Consider the following 24,230-nt stretch of genomic DNA (forward strand, 5'->3'; position numbering starts at 1 on the left):
CTCAGTAGCAGTTCCAGCTGCTGCTCTTGTGCCCGTTTCACAAACTGTCTTGTTGTGGTTTCACTTGCCCCTCCGATAATCGTCTGCTGGTGTCACTCTTACAATAAGGAGGTATTTGGCCACTTTACAGCATTCCGTAAACTGCATCGTCATTGAGCATTTAGTCAACTGTGACATTAGGCTTTTTTTATCACTGAATGCAACTGTTATATAAAGGATTGCAAAGAAGGTATAAGTTTACAAAAATAAAGCAGAAAATAAAGTTTATTACTATTGAAAGTAAATGATTCGTACTCCTTTATTTACTGCTTGATATACAGTCGACGACCGAAAATTTGGACGCCTGATTTTTCAGACATGCTTGATTATTCGGACTTTTTCGCGGCACCGCGACATGGCCCATAGAACCAATGTGTAAGAGCGCTTGAAATTTCGGACGCACCGCAACTGACCACTCGATTTTTCGGACCTCGTTCGCACTCGCCGCCAGTACCCAAGCCGCCATATAATGTGTACAGTGGAACCTCATTAATTCAGACTGCAGGAGATATCGAAAACTTGATCAAACAAAACAAAATTCAAGCTTAAAGGGAGCCACTTGCGACGCTGAAATTCTGCGCGAGTCGGCACATTGCGCTCGCGTGTTTTCGAATTCGTACTGTCCTTGAATGTCTTCCGCCGCACGAACTTGAACCGTAGTCTGAGTTCACGGAACTCATCTGTGCCGAGTCTTTAGTCCTGAACACGGAACGCGAATACGATCGCGGAGCGCTTGATCGCAGAGGCTACGCGCACGCCGTGGCCTCCGCGATCGAAGCGCGCTTCGGGCGCACTGCCGGATCATATCGTGGCCGCGATCTGCTCCGGCGCTGCGCCGTTCGCGGAGGCCACGCGCGCGCACCGGAGCTTCCAAGTGCCGTCTATGGATGGCACCATGATCATTATCAACTTTTTTCTCCGTCGCGATTTTCCGCTGTTCACGTCGGCATCAGTATCGCCAGCTCCAGCCTTTCGTGGCGTGTTAGCATGCGTGTTAGCGCGTTTGCCGTGATAGTGGCTTTCGCGTGCTGCCACCGAGCTTCACAGTTTTAGCGCGATGGGCAAGCACCTTAAGCTACACGCGTGCTGTGGGCGGGAAATTCGACGTGGCCGAGAAGTGCGTCTGATGATGGTGCAACCAAAAGAGAAACACAAGCTGCAAAAAGCGCGCTTTCTGAGGCAAGCCGTGCGAGTTTCCTGAACTGGAAGAAGAGCTGCTCCTCTATGTGATGGAATTTCGGAACAACGGCTACGCGTTGACAGCGGACATGCTGCGCGGCTTCTTTTGGCATGAGCGTGCACCAGAGCACAGCACCAGCTCAGGAGTCTAAATACTTCGCGAGTGACGATTGAACGTAGAATAAATGTCGCTCATTCCCTGGTTGGTGTGTTTTAACTTAAAAAAATTTTTTTTCGCACATCGCGTGTATGGGCCGCGCCTCGAAAATTGGCCCTCGAATCTGGAAAAAAAAAAAGTGTGGCCCTTACACGCGTTCATACGGTATTTCGCGCGGCGAAATATAGTCATGAGGAGCTTTAGAATGAGTGCAATACAATTGACCGCTTTCTCCGGCATAGTGGTAATAAGTTTGTGATTTTTTCGGTGAAATTTGATTTTCCGGACTGCCCGATTTTTCGGTCGTTTTCGCGGTCCCTAGAGAGTCCGAAAAATCGGTCGTCGACTGTAGTCGGGTGCAACTCAAGTCTGTAATGTGGCTCCACTCACATTCAGGACCACCGAACAGAATTCCTCTGTGACAAAAAGTAGACTGCTAAATGTTTTCTTGCAACTTAAACAAGAACCTAATCATGAGATGAAATTATAAGCTCAAGATTTTTGATGCCTCTGGTTTGTCTGATACCATCAAAGATTAAAAAATTGATTTTAATCACTTGTGTGATTGGTCAGCTGAGTAATACAGGATGCCGTGGATGTGGCCCAGTGTTGCCAACTGCTGCTTTTTAAGCTGTATCCTACAAGTATCAGCCTGACAGCCATAGTAAATTATGCCGATGATGGGCGAAAACAAAACTCATTGGCAACACCTGTTTCCTTTCGCAGCTGTGGTTTGTAATAAAGCACTCGCCTTTAGCTTGTTGAACTACCTACACCGATAATAAAAATTATTCTAAAATATTTGATTCAATTCATAATCAATTTTTATTATTCGTATTTGCTTAGCAACCAAAAATTTGAGATCCACACACCTCAGGTACAAACACATGCGGATCACTGACACAGCCACAGTTACAGGAGAATTCACACAGCGCCAGACAACAGGACCAGAAAGAGGAGGAGACAAACACGGCGCCCTGTTTGTCTCCTCCTCTTTCTGGTCCTGTTGTCTGGCGCTGTTTGAATCTTCTTGTCACCATGGAACACCAACTCGCCCAATATGCCGTCCTTCTACAGCCAGGGCAGACGAGGGTCTTAAAACTAACTTTTTTTGCTTTTGGCTACAATCTCGTGAAATTTTGCACACAGATGCATTTTTCTCTTCTGCTTCAAAATATGTAGTCATAATTGAGCTGGTGGTCTTAAATATTACAAAGTCTATAATGTAATTAGGTAATTTCTTACGCAGATTTAATGGACTTTCGCAATGCATTTTGTTGCTTTTATTTACATGAATTGATAGCCAGGGAGTTCCCATACCCGGTGACATTCTTCATTTTTCTGTAAAGGCATGTTATCATGATATACTATGTCGAGAGTAAAAGGTTGCACTATTTGACACTGCAACTTATCAAGCTACCGTATTTACTCGCATAATGATCGCACTCGCGTAATGATCGAACCCCTGAATTTTGTTGGCAAAATTCAGTTTTTTTTAGTCCCCGCGTAATGATCGCACCCAAAACTTGCCGCGGCAATTTGTCGATGTCGAGTCTAGCCGATGATGATCGTACTTGCTTATCTGTCTGACAGATGGCACGTGCAGATTACCATCTTGCTCTGTCAGCATTGCTGCGGCAGCCGCTTGTTGGTTGACCTGAGGTCACACGGGCAGTCTAAATGCGGTTATGCATAACTGCGGATACCAAACTTAACTGCGATTATCTCGAATCACGGTTCGCCGTTGTCGTAAGTCTCGCCACCGTTCTGGGTTGAGGTGCAACGAACGAAGTGAAGCGGTGATCCGGCCAAACTTTATTGTTCTCGTAAATAATAAGCCCTGGGATATGGGAACGTCAAAAATGAATCCTCCTTGAGGATCGCGGGCCTGTACCTAGTTGCTGGTAGGAGCAACTGCGATATAAGCTAGTTTTACGTTAGCAGCCGCGTAGTAGCTGCCGCTGTTGCCGCGCGAGTGACCCGATCTGCTTGGCCAGCTCCGCTGCGAAGGCATCGCTGAAATCGATCGTATATATTTCTTTTAATATGAAACAATGAGGTTATGAGTAAGGCAGCGCCACAAGTAGAACATTCATTATAGCATTGGTCAATTCAAAAGCGCCGTCCACCGTGGCTTCGATACGAAACAAGTTAGGCCTAGCGATGACTAGGGAGTACAGAGCGCCGTCGTCCGCCGCACTCGCGGGCGGCACCATTGCAGTAAGCGCGTGGAATCCAGTGCTCCGAGCGTTGCGAACATGTCACCCAAGTACATCAACGATGCGGCAAGGACCGGACATTTTTCGGCGTATCGGCAGTAAAATGCATAGCTTGAGCGCCGCGGGACGTTGCTGTTGTGCGCTGTTGCCGCGCTATTGGATGAGGTCGAAGGCCGCATAAAAGCGCTGTCGCGCAGCACTACACACACTGCCTATTTTGATGCGTTGCTCTTGGAACGTGATTTAGTGCGAAGAAAGTACGTTCTTGAAGTGGGCCAGCTCTTGCGCTTTTCGCACTATACCTTCTCGGTTAACGACATAATCGGTTCGCGATAACCGCGTTTAGCGGCGTAATCGAGGGTAGCGCGCCCGTGTGATAAGGGTCGTCTGCCTGCGACTTGTTTGCGTTTTCGGTGCTAAAAAATTTTTTGTAAAAATTTACCCCGCGTAATAATCGCACCCCTAAATTTGCGTCAATTTTTTTTAAAAAAAGTGCAATCATTATGCGAGTAAATACGGCAATTGTAAATTCCTATTTATACGTGGCCTAAACAAAAAAAGTAAGAATGTCATTGGGAACTCTCTCGCTATCACTTTGTGTAATTAAAAGCAACGAAGTGCAATGAGAAAGTTCATTAAAGCTGTTTAAGAAATTACCTAATTACACTCTAGAATTTAAGATAACTTTTGATCTAAGATCACCAGCTCAATTGTGGCTACATTTCTTGGAATCAGAAGAGAAAAACACATCTGTGTGCAAAATTTCATGAGATTCTAGCCATAAATGAAAAGGTAAGTTTTAATGACATGTTGACGCAAAAGGCGTACTGGCGCTAAAAAACGGAGACAACACACACAACAAGACAGGACTGGCGCATGTTGGCGCTTGTGTGTGTTGTCTCTGTTTTTTAGCGCCGGTACGCCTTTTGCTTAAACATGTCATGCTACAACCAACTAGCTCAAATCAAAGTATTGCTGGTCAGTTTTAAGACCCTCGTGCCCCCTTCACACAGCCCGGTGGGGAGAGTGAGAAGTGGTTACGCACCTTCGCTTTGTGTTCTGCGTCCAAGGTTTGGATCTGCGATTCGTTCTGCTGTCGGATGGCCATGACGTCCCCGCAGGACAGCTTCTTCCCGAACTTGGAGTGGGACTTGGAGAGCTGGGCGCGGTGCTTCTCGGCCGCCTGGGCCAGCTTGTCGGTGCGCTGCAGCTGCCCCTCGCGCTCCTTCTCGCGCAGCTTGTCGAAGCGCTTGCGCACCCCGCCCAGCTCCTTCTCCAGCTTGGCCTGCACCTTCTGCACTGCCTTGTGCTCCCGCAGCTTGCCCAGGGGCTCGGCCAGCAGGTTCGCCTCCGCCGACTCCAGCAGCGACAGGCCCTTCTCCTGCTGGTTGCCACCCTCGTCCGACAGGCTCCGCACCGTCTGGTCCAGCTTGCCTGCACCAGCAGCCAAGCAACTCTCTCTCACGTCCCCCGAGCATGTTCGACTCGAGAGTAGTAGTGGTGGTATGTGTCGCGTGTTGCACAAATAAACGCACACGGTAGAATGCTTCTCCCAGCTAAACGGGTGCATTGCTCGAGCTGAAATTTCGCACAGAAGCGGCATTTTGTCATCAGAATTGTTTCGTCCTACATTTGTTTGGGTTACTTGCCTGAATCGATCAAAAAAAGACGCATATTCGCATCGTCTGCGGCGACAGCGAAGGAAATCGCGCGTTCTGTCGGCGACCGCACCGGTGGCACCATCTCGTTTGTTGGTCATGAAGATTCAGCAAAGGAGGGGGATTCGGGAGGTTTGAAGACACTCTTTCAACTGTTCTTTTAATGGTCACAGAAAACTTAACTTGCTGAAAACTTAGTTTGGCCAAGTTAAGTTTTCTGTGACCATTAAAAAACCAGTTGAAAGAGCGTCTTCAAACCTCACGAATCCCCCTCCTTTGCTGAATCTTTACGACCAACTAACGAGATGGCGCCACCGGTGCGATTGCTGACAGAGCGGCTTAATTTCTTTCATCGTCGCCAGAGACGATGTGAATATCCAACTTATTCTGTTCGGATCAGGTGAGTATCCCAAGCAAACATGGTATAAAACAATTCTGCCGACCAGATGTCATTTCTGTGCAAAATCTGAGCTGGAACAATGCACCCATTTAGCTGAGAGAAGCACTTTAAGGCGTGCGTTTATTTCCGCAACACGCGGTAGTATGCTTCTCATCCGTGCGGATTCTTGCCAGAAGCAGCAACATAAAGCCCGAGAACTGATTGAAGCGTTTTATATCTGTAAAAAAAGGCAGTGCGTGTGTTAGCGAAACTTCCGTATCTCTCTATCAGGCGGAAAGAAAGTTTTTTTGAGCAGTCGTTATCGCATTGATGCGTAATTTTCTTCCTTGCGCAGGTGCTGGCTAAGTGTATAGTATATGTATCTGGGTTCTGCAAAATAAACTAGTTGTGAGTGGCGCTCTGTCCTGTTCTCTTGTCTTGTGCGTGTGTGTGGTTTTTTGGCGCCTGTACTTTTACATCGTAGTATATTTATTTGGCCATATTAACCGTATTTACTTGATTCCAACGCGCCTTCGACTGTAATGAGCACCCGTTTTTCATGCCGCTGCTGGCTGTGGGTGTTGCTCGCGTAGTTTCATTTTCGTACTCGATTCTAACATACGTCATTTTTGGACTCGGGAAAAAATGTGCGTGTTAGAATCGAGAAAATACGGTATGTACTATATGCGCCCGAGGTAAGGCTAAAGGAGGAAGACCAAGCATGCCTTTTGACAAGGCCTACACTCCGATTAACACATCATGGAAACGGTGGCTGAATGGGCAAAAGAGAAAAAACAATGAGCAACCTTATCGCAACAGAAAATAGTTAATGATGAACCACAATAAACAGCAATTAACAGTAAACAAACCATATCATAATATGCACATTCAGGTAAAAAAAAGGAAGACAAACACATACTAAAAAAACTAAGTATACAAAGTTACTGGAAAATTGTGGCGCAGCAGTAACAAGGACGAGACGAGAAGAATACAAACACAAGCGCTGACTAACCTTGTGTCAGCGCTTGTGTTTGCGTCCTTCTCGTCTCGTCCTTGTTACTGCTGCGCTGCAATTTTCCAGTATGCAGAACCAACTAGCCAGTCACTATGTTTATACAAAGTTAGCTGAAAGTTAACTAGTAGGAAAAAGAATCTTCAGTTTTTTCTTAAATACAGACACACTATAACTTTCTAAAGCAATCTGAATAAGAGACTGGCAGGCATTCATGATGTAAACAGCGCGAACTACAAGGGACAAGAAAAGAAGGGACACAGGACGAGCGCTGTCTCGCAACTAAAGGTTTATTCACTGAAACCTTCTTATATGAAGAAACAATCAAAGGGAAGAAACAACACAAAAAATTAAAAATTAAAAACCATGAAACGCGCATTCGTCAGGTGCTCCCGAGAAAATTCATCTCCCTATCGCAAAGGAAAACAGATGGTTTGCTGACGCAATTCAGTTGATCCCCTGCGATGTGAAACGCCTCGACAACTTCTCGTGTTGTCTGATCACTGTGGGTGTATAGTACACGTGTTTGATTGAATAATGCAGTGCATTTTTTCTTTTTCTTTTTCATGACTTTACATTCTAGACAATATTTGACCAAATGTGAAAGGTCATCACCAATGTTTAAGTTGTTCCTGTGCTCTTGTAGGCGCTTGTTAAGGCAACGCCCGGTCTGACCAATGCAACGCGCTCCACAGGAAAGGGGTACACTGTATACAACACATGTTTTACATGCCACAAACTTATCCCTGTGTGCAACGCCACATCCTTCTTTTTTCTTCTTGGCCTCTTTCTTTCTTTCAATGGCAGGGCATATCTGTTTGAGCTTGACGGGGGCTGAAAGAAACACGCCAACTTTGTACCTACTTGCTACATTCTTTTGTCCGTGGGAGACGCGGTGTACATATGGCAAAACGGCAAATTTCTTCTTTTCAGGCTGGACGTCTGTCGTAAGCGGAGTGGCCTGACGCTTTAATGACTGAATTAACCGAGAACACGCCCCTGCTATCATCTGGTCATGATATCCACCAAACTTAACCCTAGACAACTGGGTCTGGAAGCTATCTTGAATGGTGTGATGACAGGATTTGGTCAAAGCACTTCGCAAGCAGGAACTGATTATGCTATTTTTTACCAATTTGGAATGACCGGAGTAAGAATTAAGAAGTGTCTTTGACGACCTCGGGTTATACTTCCAGCAAACATGGTTCTGCTCGAAATGCAGCCGCAGGTCTAAAAACTGCAGTTCGTCGTTAACTGGTGCCTCAAAAGTGAACTGTAACCCCGACCCACACTCCCTGAACACTTTTAGAATGTCAACCATTCGAGCCGGAAAACGCCCACGTTCTACAAAAATAAGATAGTCATCGACATATCTGACGGTCTTGAGATGTAGGCCAGACAGGTTCTTTTCCAGATCCCTGTCAACGTACAAAAGAAAAATGTCACTTAAGACCGGGGCGACGCTGGACCCGATGCACACTCCTGATTTCTGCACAAATAGCTTGCCTTGCCACCCTATGAAAGTGGAATGCAAATAAAACCGTACCAGTTCTAGGAAGTTTTCCACAGACATCCCACATTGTGTTACGAACGCCGCTTCGTCATTATCATCTGTAATGTACCTTTTCACACACTTTAACAGGCAGTCATGTGGAAGGCTATAATACAGGTCTGTGACATCGATACTGAAGGCTAGACAGGCACTCGGATTGTTCTCCTTTAAGAAGGACACGAGGGCGTCGGAATTGGGGATCTTGAGAGGGTCGAAAGCATCCAAGGACGAAAGATGCCGTTGCAGAAATTTTGACACGTGGTGTTGCCATGTGCTCCTTTCCGATACAATCGCTCTGAAGGGTACGTCAACCTTATGTGTCTTCGCGGTGAAAAAGATGTCCAGGTGCAATTTCTTGCACTGCCCAACCTGCTTGGCCAAGCGTTCGAGGCCGAGAGTGCCTTGCTCCTTGACCTTGGCCTCTTTCAGTGGAGACACCTCGAAGTTCTTCATGACCACGGCCAGGGCTTTTTCTTGGAATTGGCTTTCAGAAAAGATGGTAAAACAGCCTTCCTTGTCAGACAACAGGACCCTTAGGTCCTTTGAACACATCCACTTCGCTATGGTGCCGACTGGATTGCGTTTGGCTGCTTTTGTCTTGGTGCGCTCTAGGACTTCGACGCACTCTGTAATGCAACGGGGCCTATCATTTTCTTCCACCTTTTTGGCTATTGACCTTGACAGGGTGAGCTTTTCCGCCTTGTCTAGTGTGGGTTCAAAGGCATGCTTCGGGCCTAGCTTGAGTACGCTGCTGATGCTCTCGGGAATCTGTTGGTCAACAAAAGAGAAAACCTTGCCTTCTTGTAAGCCGCTCTTCTTATTCTTGGTCGGTAGTCGAGGACGAACATTGTTCCAGAGGAACTCGGTGAGATGATCCGATGTGGCACACCAACCACGGTAGGCACGTCCCATGCGCTGACTACCGTAGATGCGCCCGCAGGAAACACTCAGACAGGCCTTGAAGTGACGGACTTGTCTCCACGACTCCGAGGCCAGGATGCGGCACAACCTTCGGCTGTGTCCTGCGGACGGCTGAAGGAACCCAAAGGCAACCACGAGTTCCGGAGGTGTTGAGCCGAGTCTCGCATACCACGATGCCTTCCTTGCTTGGCATACACAAATGGCTATGAGCGGCGCGAGCACCGCGGGGTTGTAGAAAGAAATGTTAGGACAGTGAAAAGAGCCCGTTGCATAAGAAATATGGTTTAGCATAACAAATATGCATAAGAAATATGGTTTAAAAGACACACTTCTTAATTCTCTTTCCGGTCATTCCAAATTGGTAAAAAAAAGCATAATCAGTTCCTGCTTGCGAAGTGCTTTGACCAAATCCTGTCATCACACCATTCAAGATAGCTTCCAGACCCAGTTGTCTAGGGTTAAGTTTGGTGGATATCATGACCAGATGATAGCAGGGGCGTGTTCTCGGTTAATTCAGTCATTAAAGCGTCAGGCCACTCCGCTTACGACAGACGTCCAGCCTGAAAAGAAGAAATTTGCCGTTTTGCCATATGTACACCGCGTCTCCCACGGACAAAAGAATGTAGCAAGTAGGTACAAAGTTGGCGTGTTTCTTTCAGCCCCCGTCAAGCTCAAACAGATATGCCCTGCCATTGAAAGAAAGAAAGAGGCCAAGAAGAAAAAAGAAGGATGTGGCGTTGCACACAGGGATAAGTTTGTGGCATGTAAAACATGTGTTGTATACAGTGTACCCCTTTCCTGTGGAGCGCGTTGCATTGGTCAGACCGGGCGTTGCCTTAACAAGCGCCTACAAGAGCACAGGAACAACTTAAACATTGGTGATGACCTTTCACATTTGGTCAAATATTGTCTAGAATGTAAAGTCATGAAAAAGAAAAAGAAAAAATGCACTGCATTATTCAATCAAACACGTGTACTATACACCCACAGTGATCAGACAACACGAGAAGTTGTCGAGGCGTTTCACATCGCAGGGGATCAACTGAATTGCGTCAGCAAACCATCTGTTTTCCTTTGCGATAGGGAGATGAATTTTCTCGGGAGCACCTGACGAATGCGCGTTTCATGGTTTTTAATTTTTAATTTTTTGTGTTGTTTCTTCCCTTTGATTGTTTCTTCATATAAGAAGGTTTCAGTGAATAAACCTTTTAGTTGCGAGACAGCGCTCGTCCTGTGTCCCTTCTTTTCTTGTCCCTTGTAGTTCGCGCTGTTTACATCATGAATATCTACCAACTCGCCCAACTGAACGTTTTGGCAGGCATTACACAATGTTATAATTGGATAATGCGCTGTTTGTTTACCATAATTTATTCTGGGTCTTGCAGTAGATAGGGCAACTGAATGTACGCCATAAGCAACATTTCTTGAATCATAGTATTGCAAAATTATAAGCGCAAGAATCTTGTCCAGTGGAAAACCAGGGACGGTGGCATGAGCAAAAATCCCCAGAGAAGTACCCCAGGTGGCCCGCAAAGCTGGCAGGTAGGTCACGTGATTTTGTGGCATCATCACCACCTGACCACCGGATGATGAGCAAACTGCCCACAGTGGCAGGCGGCAGTTCAGTGGTAGCGAGAGGCTGCTTGGGAAGAGCAACTCACAAACACCAACAGTGGCAGCAACTTCCATTGCAATGGAGTGGTGCGTCACTTAACTGGTAAACCATTGTGCCAGGAGTTGTATGAGGACTTCCAGTAATCAATGCACAAAGTAGAGGATGAACAGTTCCGTATATTAACGGAACGTATATCCGTACGTTAATACATATTATATTAACTCGTTAACACTGTCGCATCATACCCTTAAGGCAGAGCTTAAGTGTCCCTTCATGTTTTTTTCGTGTGTCTCTGATTTACATCCAGCTTGCTCTTCACCAAAACTGCATGCACAACTTGTGGCCTGCGATCAATTCCACAAAAACATGCTAGTTTCCCCAAGTTTCCCATCATCTTAGAAACTGGGGCTGTCCTTCAGTACTCTCACATGACAAAACACTCGTGACAGAATTGTGAGGAGTGCCTGCTCAAGTTTGACACAGCAGAGCAACCACACAGTGTACCAATGTTTTTCTACACTGTCATTTTGCTCAGCTAACCAGAAACCTTGGCCTATGTCCCTGTATGTATGGGAAACCAAAGCTGAACTCGCTATGGGAAGCCACATGGCAACAACGGCTGCAAACAGTGTTGCCACAAATTTATGCACAAGTATCCATAAGTCAGGTTTAACATATCAGAGATACTGCACAGATGCTAGGAAAGATGCCACACTAAGGGGCTCCAGATTAATGTTAACCACTTAATGTGCACTAGTATCACACAGTGCACAGGCATTTCTTGCGTGCACTACTTGCACCCGGAATAAAATCCTGCGACACTAGATCAGCAGTTGATTGCCCAAACCACTCAACCAAGCCAATGCAGTTCTCCCTCTCCACCTGTACCGCTTTTGCTGCCCCGCACCGCGGGGGGCGCCGTCCAAGCCACAGCGGACACTGCAGCTGTCCCACTGTCCCGTTGTACCATTTTCAATGTGATCACACACTCTTTATAGGCCATCTCGATGGCAACGGAAAGCATCCCATTATCTCGAAAGACTGCAATGGAGAACAAATAGCCAAGCCTATCCAAGCTAGTACGACTGCGCCCGCCGATGCCGTTTAAACCCAAGATGGCGCCTTTCACAGGAGGGGAACAGGTTGGTTGCGACAGCGATGCCTGCTCACATCTAATTAGGCCGAAATAATGAACTTTTGGTTGAAAAATAACCTCCACAATATTGTTGGCATCTATTTTAGCCCGAAAATTCTAAGTTTTAGACTCCTCAAAGTCCGATATATTGGACGTGAAAATGTACACATTCCTATGAGGTGCGCAATAGTTCCTCAGCGAAGTCCGAAATATCACGAAAGTCCAAATTACTGGAGTCTGATAAATCGGTCAGCTACTGTATATGACAACTGACCCATTGTGCTATCACGTCATACCCTAACAGCAGAGCTCAAGTGTTCCAAATTTTTCTCCTAGCGTTCCCTTAGCAATTTATGATCTGCATAAGTTCGTAACTCTGCCATTTTTCAACGCTTTTGTTTACATTTTGTAGAGCTGTTGCTTAGTTCTGTGAATGTGTGTCCCATTTCCTTATTTCAGCTTTTCGCAATCATTTTCCAGAAGCTGTGATACTTAAATTTCAAATTGTTGCTTTGACACCACATTTGGTCTTTTGTGATACTGTCGTTCTGTTGATAACCAGTTTAAATATTCTTTGTCTGCCTGCATTCCTTATTATTATGCTTCCTCAGCTCCTACATTGTTACTCGCAAGGCGAAGAGGACATTGTTTTGATGCTGTGCAGTTGAAGACGACGAGGACGCTGCAGCTAGTGCTTGGGGTGACTGCTTTGGGGTGCCTTCCAACTGCGGCCTGTCATGGCTGCTGCTGAGCTAACCCCCGTAATAATATTAGTCTTGCATATCTCGCAACACAAGGCCTCTAATCCTGTAGACTAGCAATACTTTGATTTGAGCTAGTTGATTGTAGTTTGACATGTTTACGCAAAAAGCGCACTGGCACTAAAAAACGGATTCTGTTACCGTATTTACTCACACAATGAACGCATCCGTACCCTGACTTAAAAAGCACAATTTCTCCAAATATTTCACCTCTGCCTAGTAGACACCCCACCAAATTTTCAGATATTTTTTGCGGGAAAAAGTGCACTGAGTACGCTAGTAAATACAGTATACTTTCTCATTTGCCTCCCTATGTAATGCCCGCTTTGGCCTTTAAGAGTAGGTGAGTATATTTTAAAAAATGCAGTGACTAGCCCTGAAGCAATGTTGCTGGTTCAATGAGGAGCAGGTTAGGCCCATCCGCAGCTAGTGAGTGTTGCGCTGCCAGTTTTTTATTTGTATTACGCCTGACGGAAAGCCCACCGATTCCACTCTTCACCATGGCCGCTACTACCCTGGCCAATGGGACACTGCATCCCAAGTCAGCATCAGACAGCAGTTATAGCACAGTCAACATACTTGTGAACTTTCACAGCTCTCCATTTATCAACAGGCAAGGATACAATTCCTGAGATTACGGGCCTCTGCCTGCTCTGAGATGTGGACAATTTTCAAACAACAAAGCATTACTTCAAATTCAAGATCATCACCAAGGTTGCTCTTTTCCTCACCCACTTTTTTTTTCCGTGACAGTAATCGTCTCCCTGTCTTAACCCATTCGCTTCCACCTATTCGTCCACGTTCCCCACGCAGCGTTCTTTTTGAGCATGCAGTAAGACTCAGGTTGCTTGAAACAAATCAGCAATATCTCAAGCTACAAATGTTGCAGTGGAACAAATTCCATTTTATTCGGCTGTCAGAACATGTGCACACCAACGATATCCAGACATTTTTCCACGTGTGGAAAAATCTCAAAGCCTTCAGGCAAATGAAGTGCAATGTTGCATTTTTTGCCCGGCTCCCGATTCTTTTGCCCTGGGCTTTGCAGACAATGCATCTGCATAATAGGTTCTGCTTCAGGGCATTAGGAGGTACCTCCCAAGCAAAATGAACCCATTCACAAGCCTCCAAACGCATTGGAGATGGAGCTACAGCTGGTTTACCACTGGATTTGTATCCCGGCAACACCGTCTCTTCAACAATCTCTGTTGCTGCCCTCACAGCTGCTGTGGACCCACAGCACGTACAACGACATCGCGTGGAATAGCCGAGCATGCCGAATTTCGCACACAGCTTTCAGGGAAAAAAACAGCGCTTGCAGACTAAGGACCACAACGAGGAGGACACACAACTGTGCTGCTCTTCCTCGTTCTGGTCCTTTGTCTGCAAGCGCTGTTTTTTCTCAAGATGTACCTCAACCAACTCGCCCAGCAACACACCTTGCTCTCAGGGATGCTCACTTTACACATTTGTTTCGAAAGCTTCATCTCCAGCCGGAAATGTTTCCAACTCCGGCCCACGAAAACCTCGGCACTAGGAGTCACAAAAATTTAGGCATGCCGCAGTCTCAACTGCCACTTGCTTGCCGTCTTTGAGAGCAAACTCCCAACCGTGTAGCTGTTAAGGTGCTTGCCTGTCGTGCTCAAATAGCAACGCTCGGTGCCAGCACATGAAAGCCACAAGTACAGTGAACCAACACCTGCTAACACGCTGCCAGGACTACCACACCTTTGACAGCCACAAAAAGCTGGAGCTGGTGATACTGATGCCGATATGGATGGGGGAGATCACACCAGAGGAACAAGTTGACGATGATAATGATGGCCCCAGCCTCTGGCGCCATCCGTGGGTGGCAACTGGAAGCTCCTGTGCACGTGCGTGGCCTCCGAGATTAAGCGCACTGTTACTTGCAGCCGGAGCTGATCGGAGAGGATACGGGGCGTGCATTTCGAAGGCTAGTCGCGCGTAGGTCATGGAAAGTTTGGATGCGGCCCTTACACTGATCTTTTTTTTTTTTATATTTCCCTTGGGAAAACACACTGCAGCCTGTATGTGGGTGCGAACTGTATGTGGGTGCGTTTATACGGTATGTTCAGTTATAGAGCACTAGAATGCGAGTTGAAAAATTTTTGGAAATTTCGCCTCGCGTAATAACACCCTGAACTTTGAGCCGGATATTGTGAAAAAAAAAAGTGCGCCTATTATACTAGGAAGTGCAGTATTTGCGAACCTAGTAGACAACTACTGCCATCTGGTACTGAAATTAATAACCAAAACTAAGTAGCTTATCATGTGGTGCCATCTGCTATTATTTGCCAATAGCAAAATCTTTTCCGGTGGATGGTGTTCTGGGGTCTTTTTTTCACTTTGGCTTCTTCACCACTGGGCGGGGAGTTGCCATATTTGGAAGCGAATGGGTTAATTTCGCAAAGGCCGCAATGAGTGCCTGCCAGCAAGTCCCCTAGGATTTCAGGTGAAGTTACTTCAACATGTTACTTCTGCTTCAACATGCTACTTCTGCTTCAACATGCCCCCTGCTACTTCAACGTAGCAGGGGGCGGCAGAAAGTTAGGTGGGCAGATGAGATTAAGAAGTTTGCGGGAATAGGGTGGCCGCAACTGGTGAAGGACAGGGTTAACTGGAGAGACATGGGAGAGGCCTTTGCCCTGCAGGGGGCGTAGTCAGGCTGATGATGATGATTATGATGACTTCAACATGGCGATGAATAGGGTATGACGGCTTCCCACTTCTGCCAAACTAAGTGAAACTTTTGCTTTTTGTGAAAAGTGACAGGAAGGTCCTCACGGTTGAGGGTGTCCTGCCTCGTCAGGTTGGTAGCGGGGCTCCGCTGGATGCCGCCGTTGAGCGCCGTGGGTGGCAGTGGTGCGCCAACCACGGGTTCGGCGGTGGTGACCTCGCGAGACTCCGCGCTGCTGGCCCCCGGAGTCGCCAGTGGAGGGGCCGCGGCTGGGTGCTGTGGGGGCTGCTGGGGGCCAGAGGGCGCCACAGGCGCCTCTGTCTTGACCTGCGGGGTGGTCGTCTGCAGGGGACTGCGGCTCTCACCCTGCAACGGGATGCCATGCATCGGTGGGGGCACACACACAGGATCTCAAGCCTGAATCTTGTTCCCAGAGGTCTAATAATAGTTGTTTGCTGCATTTCGTTTACATGCATGCTGTCAATAGAGCAATTTCATTGTGGTGTTGTTGCATTGCAGAATTATTTCTGTGCACGTACAGTAAAACCTCGTTAATTCGAACTCAGTTCATTCGAAATCCCGCGTAATTCGAAGGTTTTTGGCGGTCCCAACAGTTTCTATGCAAAATTTGCCGGATAATTTGAACAGCCAACGCGCCCCTATCCGGATAATACGTAGGTTTAAACTGTGGCCTCCGTGATTCGCGTGGAGAAAAACGAGTTGCCAGTCTCTGAGGCCACTTAGTTGAGTTGCCGGGGTGGCAGCCAGACGGCACTGTAAATCAATTTTCAGTTTCCGGTGCTTTGCTGTGCCTCAGCGATCTGCACAGTTGATTACTAGTCTCGGAGGCTAGCTTTAGTTGACAAAGCAACAACCAGGTGCCACTAGGTCGCAATTTTTCTGGCTCCGTTTCCATTATTTGTCTAGCTCGTGGCAGGCGCTGCTCATAGTGTTTTGATTGTTTGGTGCCGCGACCAAACATGTTCTGTGTTCTGCTAGTTCAGGCGTGTTTATACTCCGACGTAGCGCGCGCGGCACGGCGATGACCACGGACATATTCAGCGGCGGAGACTTGAAGCATGTCTCTATTTCGCGCCGGAGCGTGCCGAAGCCGCCCACCCAGAATGCACCGCGCACGCCTTCGCCGCCACTCCTCCCATCTACCACCCTTGCCTCTCGCCTCCTCTCCCAGGCGGCGTGTCGAACGAAGAACATTCTGTGCATGTGCTATGGCGGTCGCACAGCGCTGCCTTGCGTTGGAGCGGCTCTGCACCTGGCATAGCGTCGCTGATCCGACGTATCTGACCACAACCGGCTCTCGCCCGCGCGCCGAGAACGTCGGAGTATAAACGCGCCAATGCCGATGTACAGCACTCTGATACTGTGTGAGCGCATGACCGACCTCGACAAAAAAAACAGCGGCGGGAGCAACGGATTGACCTTTGCAGACTACTTGAGCGCCGAACTTGATGTGCAAACGTCTTATGCCGACTTATAAATATGTGACAGTGGTCCTTCCAACGAAGGCGATGTTGAGCCCGCCCGAGCACCAGCTTTAGCTGCAGTCGTTGAGTCACTTAACGTTGTGCACAGTTTTGTGGAGTGTAGCGGCGGTAACAGCGAATTGCTGCGCACTGTAAGTAGACTGGAGGACGCGGCCTATGGTGCGGCTAACTACCGCGCCAAGCAGTCGCGCATCGATGACTACTTCAAGTGACCGTTTTTCAGGCAAAATAAAGGTGCAGTGTTGATGCAGCTATGTTTCGTACGTTTATTTCTCATTTTTTGTCGATTTTTGATAATTCGAAAGCCCAGTTAATTCGATGATTTCTTGTGGTCCGACGGACTTCAAATTAACGAGGTTCTACTGTAATTTGATTAAGGGGGAAGCCTGGTCTTGAAAAGAAAATTTTATTAATCTAGTCATAGTTATGAAATTTTCAGGGCACTAATTCTGCACTGATTCTAGATGTCATTTAATTTCATGTTAAACAATTCCTTGAGCACTTATGCAAATTTTATGCAAGTATTCTGCGAAGCGTTTTGAAGAAAATTTCTTGCGGGAAACAGGCTGAAATGTATGCCATTGGGTCCTCTTAATACCAAAGAATGCAATAAGGATAAAATTATCATCCTTAAGTTATAGGGTTTTGAGGTTGTCACTTCAGAAATGAAACAAAAAGAGTGTATTCCTGTTTCTGAAGTGGCAGCTTCAACACCCTATAACCAGGGGCGTAGCCAGGGGGGGCTTATGGGGCTTCAGCCCCCCTCCCTACCTCCCCCCACCCCCCTGAAATTTTTTCGAAGTGTTTTTTGAACATATCGCGACTTCTGCTATCATATTTTTTTTCTTACCTGGATCATCTGTCTTTACATGTGTGATGTTTACTATCTGTGATTGCGCAAGATGTTTATTTTCCTTGTTTGACGCATTAATAGAGTGACCTTTGCTTAGATACGTAGATTTAATGGAGATATATACGTGTATTTAAATATCTTGTTGCAAGGTTTTGTGTATACATACAGCAACTTTGTTTCCAGTGACAATTTTTTGTCCTTTATCAAGTTCTATCATCGCATAACTAATATTCCATTTTATCTTCGCACTTCTAATGTATAGACCGTTTACAGCGCGCAGTTCTTCCGTTTGAGACCAGATGGCGCCACACGTGCGCTCGGAACACGGCACCATTACTGGCCTCGTAAGTAGCCGGCGTGTTCGCCTCGACGCAGCAGTGGAAATTTCGCGGGTGGTTGCCGAATGTGTTCTTTCTACGATCGATGTGAAAAGGCAGAGGAAACACGTGCTGTGCTGTGGATTGCAAGAACTGAGACAGAAAGTTAAAGGTGCGTGATGTGTCCGTTTGCAAGCTTCACGGAACCGAACTGCACAAGTAGGTAATGCCAATGTTCACGCCAGTTCGACACGCACCCTTTCCGAACTGGCGAACGCAACAAACACGTTCGCCAGCGCTAGATAGCTAATAAAGAAAGGTTTCGATCTTGGAAAATCTGCGAGGGTAAGTGCACAACACAGCCGCATGAGGAAGCTGTTCCGCCACCTAAACCATGACGGCGTGCTTTCAGTTGTTGTGCACTGTGCTGAGACCCCACTCATCGTAAGTGATGGTGTGTGGCCATTAGTAAAAGGAGCGCCCGAAGCCGACTTAGGAACGAAAAAAAAAAAGACGACTTGCGCTCTTACATGCTGCTGCTGTTTATTATGCACCGCACTGCCGTGGGAGCCGACAACGCTTACCGTCAGTCCGTGTATTACATGCCGTCTTGGTGCTACTGTTCAATTTCGCTCCAAGTAGCGCGGTTTCCGTGGACCGTATTCGGATTACAGCATTTGGTTTACGGCTGCTGTGCTGGGCGGTTGTCACTTGCTCGCGGTCCATGCGAGACAGTCACGAAAAGTGACTCCACACGCTCAGAGTAAAGCTGATTAATTACAACCAAAGAGACCATGAGCATTTGGTTTGGTTTGGTTTTGTGGGGTTTAACGTCCCAAAGCGACTAAGGCTATGAGAGACGCCGTAATGAAGGGCTCCGGAAATTTCGACCACCTGGGGTTCTTTAACGTGCACTGACATCGCACAGTACACGGGCCTCTAGAATTTCTCCTCCAAAGAAATTCTAGCCGCCGCGGCCGGGATCGAACCCGCGTCTTTTGGGTCAGCAGCCGAGCACCATAGCCACTGAGCCACCGCGGCGGCCCATGAGCATTTCCATGTCCGCATATCGAGCGTCGAGCGTACCAAAATTTTTTATATGAGGCTGACGTTATTGTGAAATTCGTCTAGCATGAACGCGTTGCTATGTGCGCGTTATAACAATTATATCGCGGAATCCTTCGGAATGATTGCACGCCAGCTTGTGACGGCTGCTTGATGCATGGTACTGCTACCATGATAGTCAACCTTTGTGCGTCTATTTATATTTGCCGCCTTTCTACGTTTATCCAACCAGTAAGAAATATTTCAGGTTTCCTAAGCCCCGTTAGCAGGTTGTAAACAAATGCATACGATGTGCATGTGAGCGTTTTACAGCAGTGTCTGCATGCAGTTACACGATAGGACAACGACCTGTAAGGCCGCAGGAACATTCAACCTTGCCGTTTTATATAATAGCAATAAAAAAAAAACATTAGCAGAGCCTTCAGCGCATGCAAAGACAAGCATTCAGGCGATCCGTCCGTTGGCTCGAAGAGGCGGAGAACTCAGTGGCACTACGCGACATGAAGTCGTATTGCGTTTTCACGCCTGAAGTGATCAAATTAGGGTTTTCACATGTCCTTCGAAGCTTCGGACCAACTAGTGTCGTCTTCGTGAAAGTCATGAGAGCGCAAAACGGGGACACGGACGAGGAAGGGAACAGGACGAGCGCTGCTACTTTCAACAGGATTTATTCAGGGAAAAACGTTTAAATAGCCTTTGCTCTTATCCAAGCTCTTGATCGCAGACAATCGCCTCTCACAGATACGCATCAAGAAACAGCATTTCACCTTCCTCGTCCGTGTCCCCGTTTTGCGCTCTCATGACTTTCACGAATATGCACCAACAAGCCCAGTTTCAAGTACTTCTTAGTGTCGTCTTCCCACTCCTTTAAAACTGTATCAGCCGAAACACTGCCTGTCGGAACCGAACCGTCCGACGCAGCAGCCTTCGCGACGAGGCGCGCGCCGAGCGGTCAGGAGGCGAGTAATGGCGCCGTGATCACGTGATCAAAGATGGCAGCCCCCATGATACGGCGCTGTAAAGCGTCTATATTTTGCAGAACTCCTCATTTATACATGTGCTCGCTGTTGCGACTAAAATTTCGGTGCAATTACTCACAATACATGACTGGTGACAGCTGCTGCTGAGCAGTACACTGGAACAGACAGGGCCATTGAGATTTTTCACTGGCCGTTGCATATGTACAAAAATATAAAGGTCCTTGAACGACAATGATTCATTAAAATATTTGTCCTCTACTTGCTCATTTCATGACCTTCAAGTTTTTCATATCAGCGACGTGCACTACTTTCCTGGTTTCGGACTGACATAGTTCTAGAATCGAAGAAAAGGAGCGGCACCAAAGCATGCAAACACAGACAAAGAAAGGAGAAGACACAAGCACTGACTAACAATTGAATTTTATTCAAGGAAGGCACACCTTAAATGAGGCAAGGAAGAGAGGTGAAGAGGAGGAGAACGAACAATCATGAAAGGTAACAGCTAGGGGTGTGTGAATAGTGGTTTTTTGATTCGAAGCGAATTCGAAGCGAATAGCAATTTTCTTCGAACAATTTCGAAGAGAATAGTTCGAATAGTACTTCTGGCACTAAAAAAAGGTTGAATGACAGTAGACATTTCCAAAACCATTTATCTTCCTAACACACGATGCCATTACATATTGCACTGAGGCTTTATTTAAAACTATGCTTCAAAATTTTAAGAGAGCATCTAAAGTGAGTTAAGAACAATTTTTACTGGTTTGGTGATAAAAAGTTATAACACATAAAATACCGGCTGCTTTCTAATAAGAAATTAGAGATAAAATACAAAAAATGACAGTATAATAGAACGGTGCCAGTAGTACAACCAATAACTGAAACCATAGGAGTAACTGCACTACACTGCAGCAAGAGCACTAAGAACAATAATGAAAAAAAAAAAAGGACATTCTGCACTACTGGTGACCAGTGGTCAAACGGGTCGAATGTCCAACTGAGCTAGGCAATCACGTTCAGTGCACCGACTTGCCACTTGCGTTGCTTGCGTTTCTATAGTTTAGGATCCTCACTTCTTGGCTTGGATTGCGCCTTCTTTTTGGTTACGCGATGGGACTGCTGCGTCCAAAGATGTTAAAATGGAACATAGGCTGACCGGACCTCCTAGCAGCACTGGCAGCATCGCACTATCGCGTATCCAAAGCTCCCACAGCACCGATAGGTTGGCCGTACTGACTGGGGCAGAGCGTTCAGGACGTGCCGCCCATGGCTCAAATGCATTGCCATCACCTTGCGGCTTGAGATTTGCGCGTCTATTTCGCTATCCGAGGGGTGCTAGTATGGAAACGTCGGCTCTGCTCTGTCTCTCTTGGGTTTAGCGCGGCAAACTGGCGCTTTTCCCGGCCTATGCCGTCACTCTGACAAGGCGTGTCGCACGATGCATTTTTTTTTGGCATTTCACTAGCAGCTCGTGGCTGCTGTTTGCCGGAGCATTGCTGCGCTTATCAAGCTGAAGGATTGGAACATCGTTCCGGTTACATTCCCAGACTAGCAAGAATGGAAGCGACTGTACAAAACTAGCGCCGCAAGTGAAACGTCATTTGTGCCGCTCGCACCTCCTGGCAAAATTGTCCCCGGTAGTACCTCCGAGCAGCACTTAGCATCGCGCTTCCAAGAATGCTCTGAGCCTCCAACGTACCGGAGTGCCCGAGTTGCAGCGACGGAACAACACCGAAGACGGCTCAATGCCCTGATTACGACGGCATTCCGTTCCCACCAATGCGCAAGCAGTCAGAATAGCAAGAAAAGATGCCAGTCATAGATGGATCCGATCATTTCGTTCTACTAAAGTTCGGCAGTCACGTATACGTCCGCAGCCTCCCCGATGCCGAGCGTTAACGGCAGTAATCCTCCACGGGTGCACAATAAGCTTGGCGTTATCACACGCTAAATGCGCCCTTTCCATTGAAGTAAGTATACACTTCTGTGACATAGAGTCCCCGCGCTGCCGCTGAATTTTTCTCGCCTCCGCCGGTAATATGATGGCTTGCTTCAATGCTGCCGAGAACAGTCGCCCATGTTTGGTACGCATGATTCGTCACCTGATTGGGTGAAGCGATAGCGCGGTAGGGCTGCGTGTTTATCGTCGCATCTGTCCTATCAGATAATCTTTTCCGCAGCTCTATTGGAAAAAAAAAAGAGGGCGGGGGGGGGAATGAATGCGGCAAAGCGATGCCCGCATTCGAATACTTGCGGCGTCCAAGCTCATTGATAATGTCACCGCCAGACAGACTATATAAAGGGTTCGCTGAAAATAAACTGAGGTTTCTTGTTTTGAAGCTTAGACGACTGTCAGCTGTGTTCTTCCTTCATTGCGTCTGCCTCGACACGGTGGCAGCGACGCGGCTTATGGCAGCCTTAGTGTGCAGGTTCGAAGACGGCCAAAACGCAGGATCTTTCGCAAGAGCGTGTCGCCCTCACCTTTCTTTTGTTTATCGCTGGGTTCGCACCCCGGTCTGATCGTGATTTGCGTATTGACTGACCCCCGAGTGTTGGAAGCACAATAAAAAAAAAAAGCTATCTATGCGGCAATACATGGAACCGAAACCACATAAAGCAAGCGGGCAAGCGTCCCAGTAACACTATTCGCGCGAGACGAATACTTCGAAATTTCGAATACCGAGAATTCGGTTCGAAGCGAATATCAAATACCGTGCTATTCAATCGAATATTCGAAATTACCGAATATTCGCACACCCCTAATAACAGCAAGCCCAAGCAAGCAACAAGACATAAAAAGCCAAACATGAGCTGCTTCTAAAAAGTCGATGTCTGCTGCAAAGAGTGAGTCTGTTGTATTTTCGGCACCCAACAAGCTGGGAAAGTTATCCCCACGCATTTGCGGCTCCAACAAATTAGGATGCCAGATAAGGCATGACACTTCGTTTGTGAAGTGCTCAACAGGCGTGATTTACGCCATTCCCTTAACATGTGGAAAGGTTTATGTAGGCGAAACCGGCCGCTGCCTCATCGAACGATTGGGGGAACATGCCCGAAATTTAAGTCAATTACAAGATAGGTACGCACATTTGGTTGTGCACGTAAGTAAGTACAGAGGATTCGTGGCTTGTTTGGATGAGACTAGGATTCTAGGTAACAGTGCCGACAAGACTGAGTGTTAGCCTGGAAGCGTACTATATCAAGAGATATGGCGACACTTCCACTCCCTTTGCAGCAGAGATCGACTTTTAAGAAGCAGCTAAAGTTTGACTTTTTATTTCTTGTTGCTTGCTTGGGCTTGCTGTTATCTTTCACGATTGTTCATTCTCCTCCTCTTCACCTCTGTTCCTCGCCTGTGTGCCTTCCTTGAATAAAATTCAATTGTTAGTCAGCGCTTCTGTCTTCTCCTTTCTTTGTCTGTGTTTGCATGCTTTGGCGCTGCTTCTTTTCTTCGATTCAAAATGCACCAACTAGCCAAAAAGAAGTTTTACTGAAGATTTATTATAGTTCTAGACTTCACGTGAGGTTTTCTTCACTTATTAAATACGGAAATAAATGGAAGCATTGGTATCAGTTACGTCTGCCACGATTTTTAAGACACACGAATACATTCTTTTATTTTAAAAAAATATACAATTTCACGTGTCTAGACAGTGCGTAGCATTAACTAATACACAATGGCATTGTCAATCGCAGTGCAGTTATTATTCTTGCGTTTGATCCCCCCCCCCACAAATTCTATGAGGAGGCCGCGCTGCAACATGAGCCCCCCCAAACAAAATTTCTGGCTACGCCACTGCCTATAACTCAAGTTCTATGACAGCCAGGATGATAATCTTACCCTTATTGCATTCCTTGGTGTCAAGAGAACCCAATGGCACACATTTCAGCATGTTTCCCACAAGAAATTTTCTTCAAAACGCTTTGCAAAGTACTTGCATAAAAATTGCATAAGTGCTCAAGGAACTGTTTTACATGAAATTAAATGACTTATCTAGAATCAGCACACAAAAATACATGTGCCCTGAAAATTTCATCACTATGACTAGATTAATAAAATTTTATTTTCAAGTCCAGGCTCCCCCTTATCGATCTTCTACAGTAGAACAGAGTTTTTAGTATATCCGTGCTTACTAAAAGCGGGGTTCTACTGTACAGGTTTTATAAAGAAAGATTAGAAACTTGTCT

General features: G+C 46.7%; 1 protein-coding gene across 2 annotated transcripts in view; it reads right to left on the bottom strand.

Annotated features, from left to right (window-relative positions):
- Positions 1–24,230, bottom strand: part of Plc21C (Phospholipase C at 21C) — a 276,056-nt gene that overhangs the window by 41,391 nt on the left and 210,435 nt on the right. For both annotated transcript variants that reach the window (XM_089555248.1, XM_089555250.1), the window contains exons 15-16: positions 15,433–15,691; positions 4,640–5,028 (exon numbers count right to left, since the gene is read on the bottom strand). In XM_089555248.1, the coding sequence (XP_089411374.1) occupies positions 4,640–5,028; positions 15,433–15,691 (648 nt within the window). The remainder of the gene's footprint in view (positions 1–4,639; positions 5,029–15,432; positions 15,692–24,230) is intronic.

This window comes from Amblyomma mixtum, chromosome 8 (genome assembly GCF_055824585.1).
Source record: "Amblyomma mixtum isolate Tamu chromosome 8, ASM5582458v1, whole genome shotgun sequence".
Taxonomy (NCBI): domain Eukaryota; kingdom Metazoa; phylum Arthropoda; class Arachnida; order Ixodida; family Ixodidae; genus Amblyomma; species Amblyomma mixtum.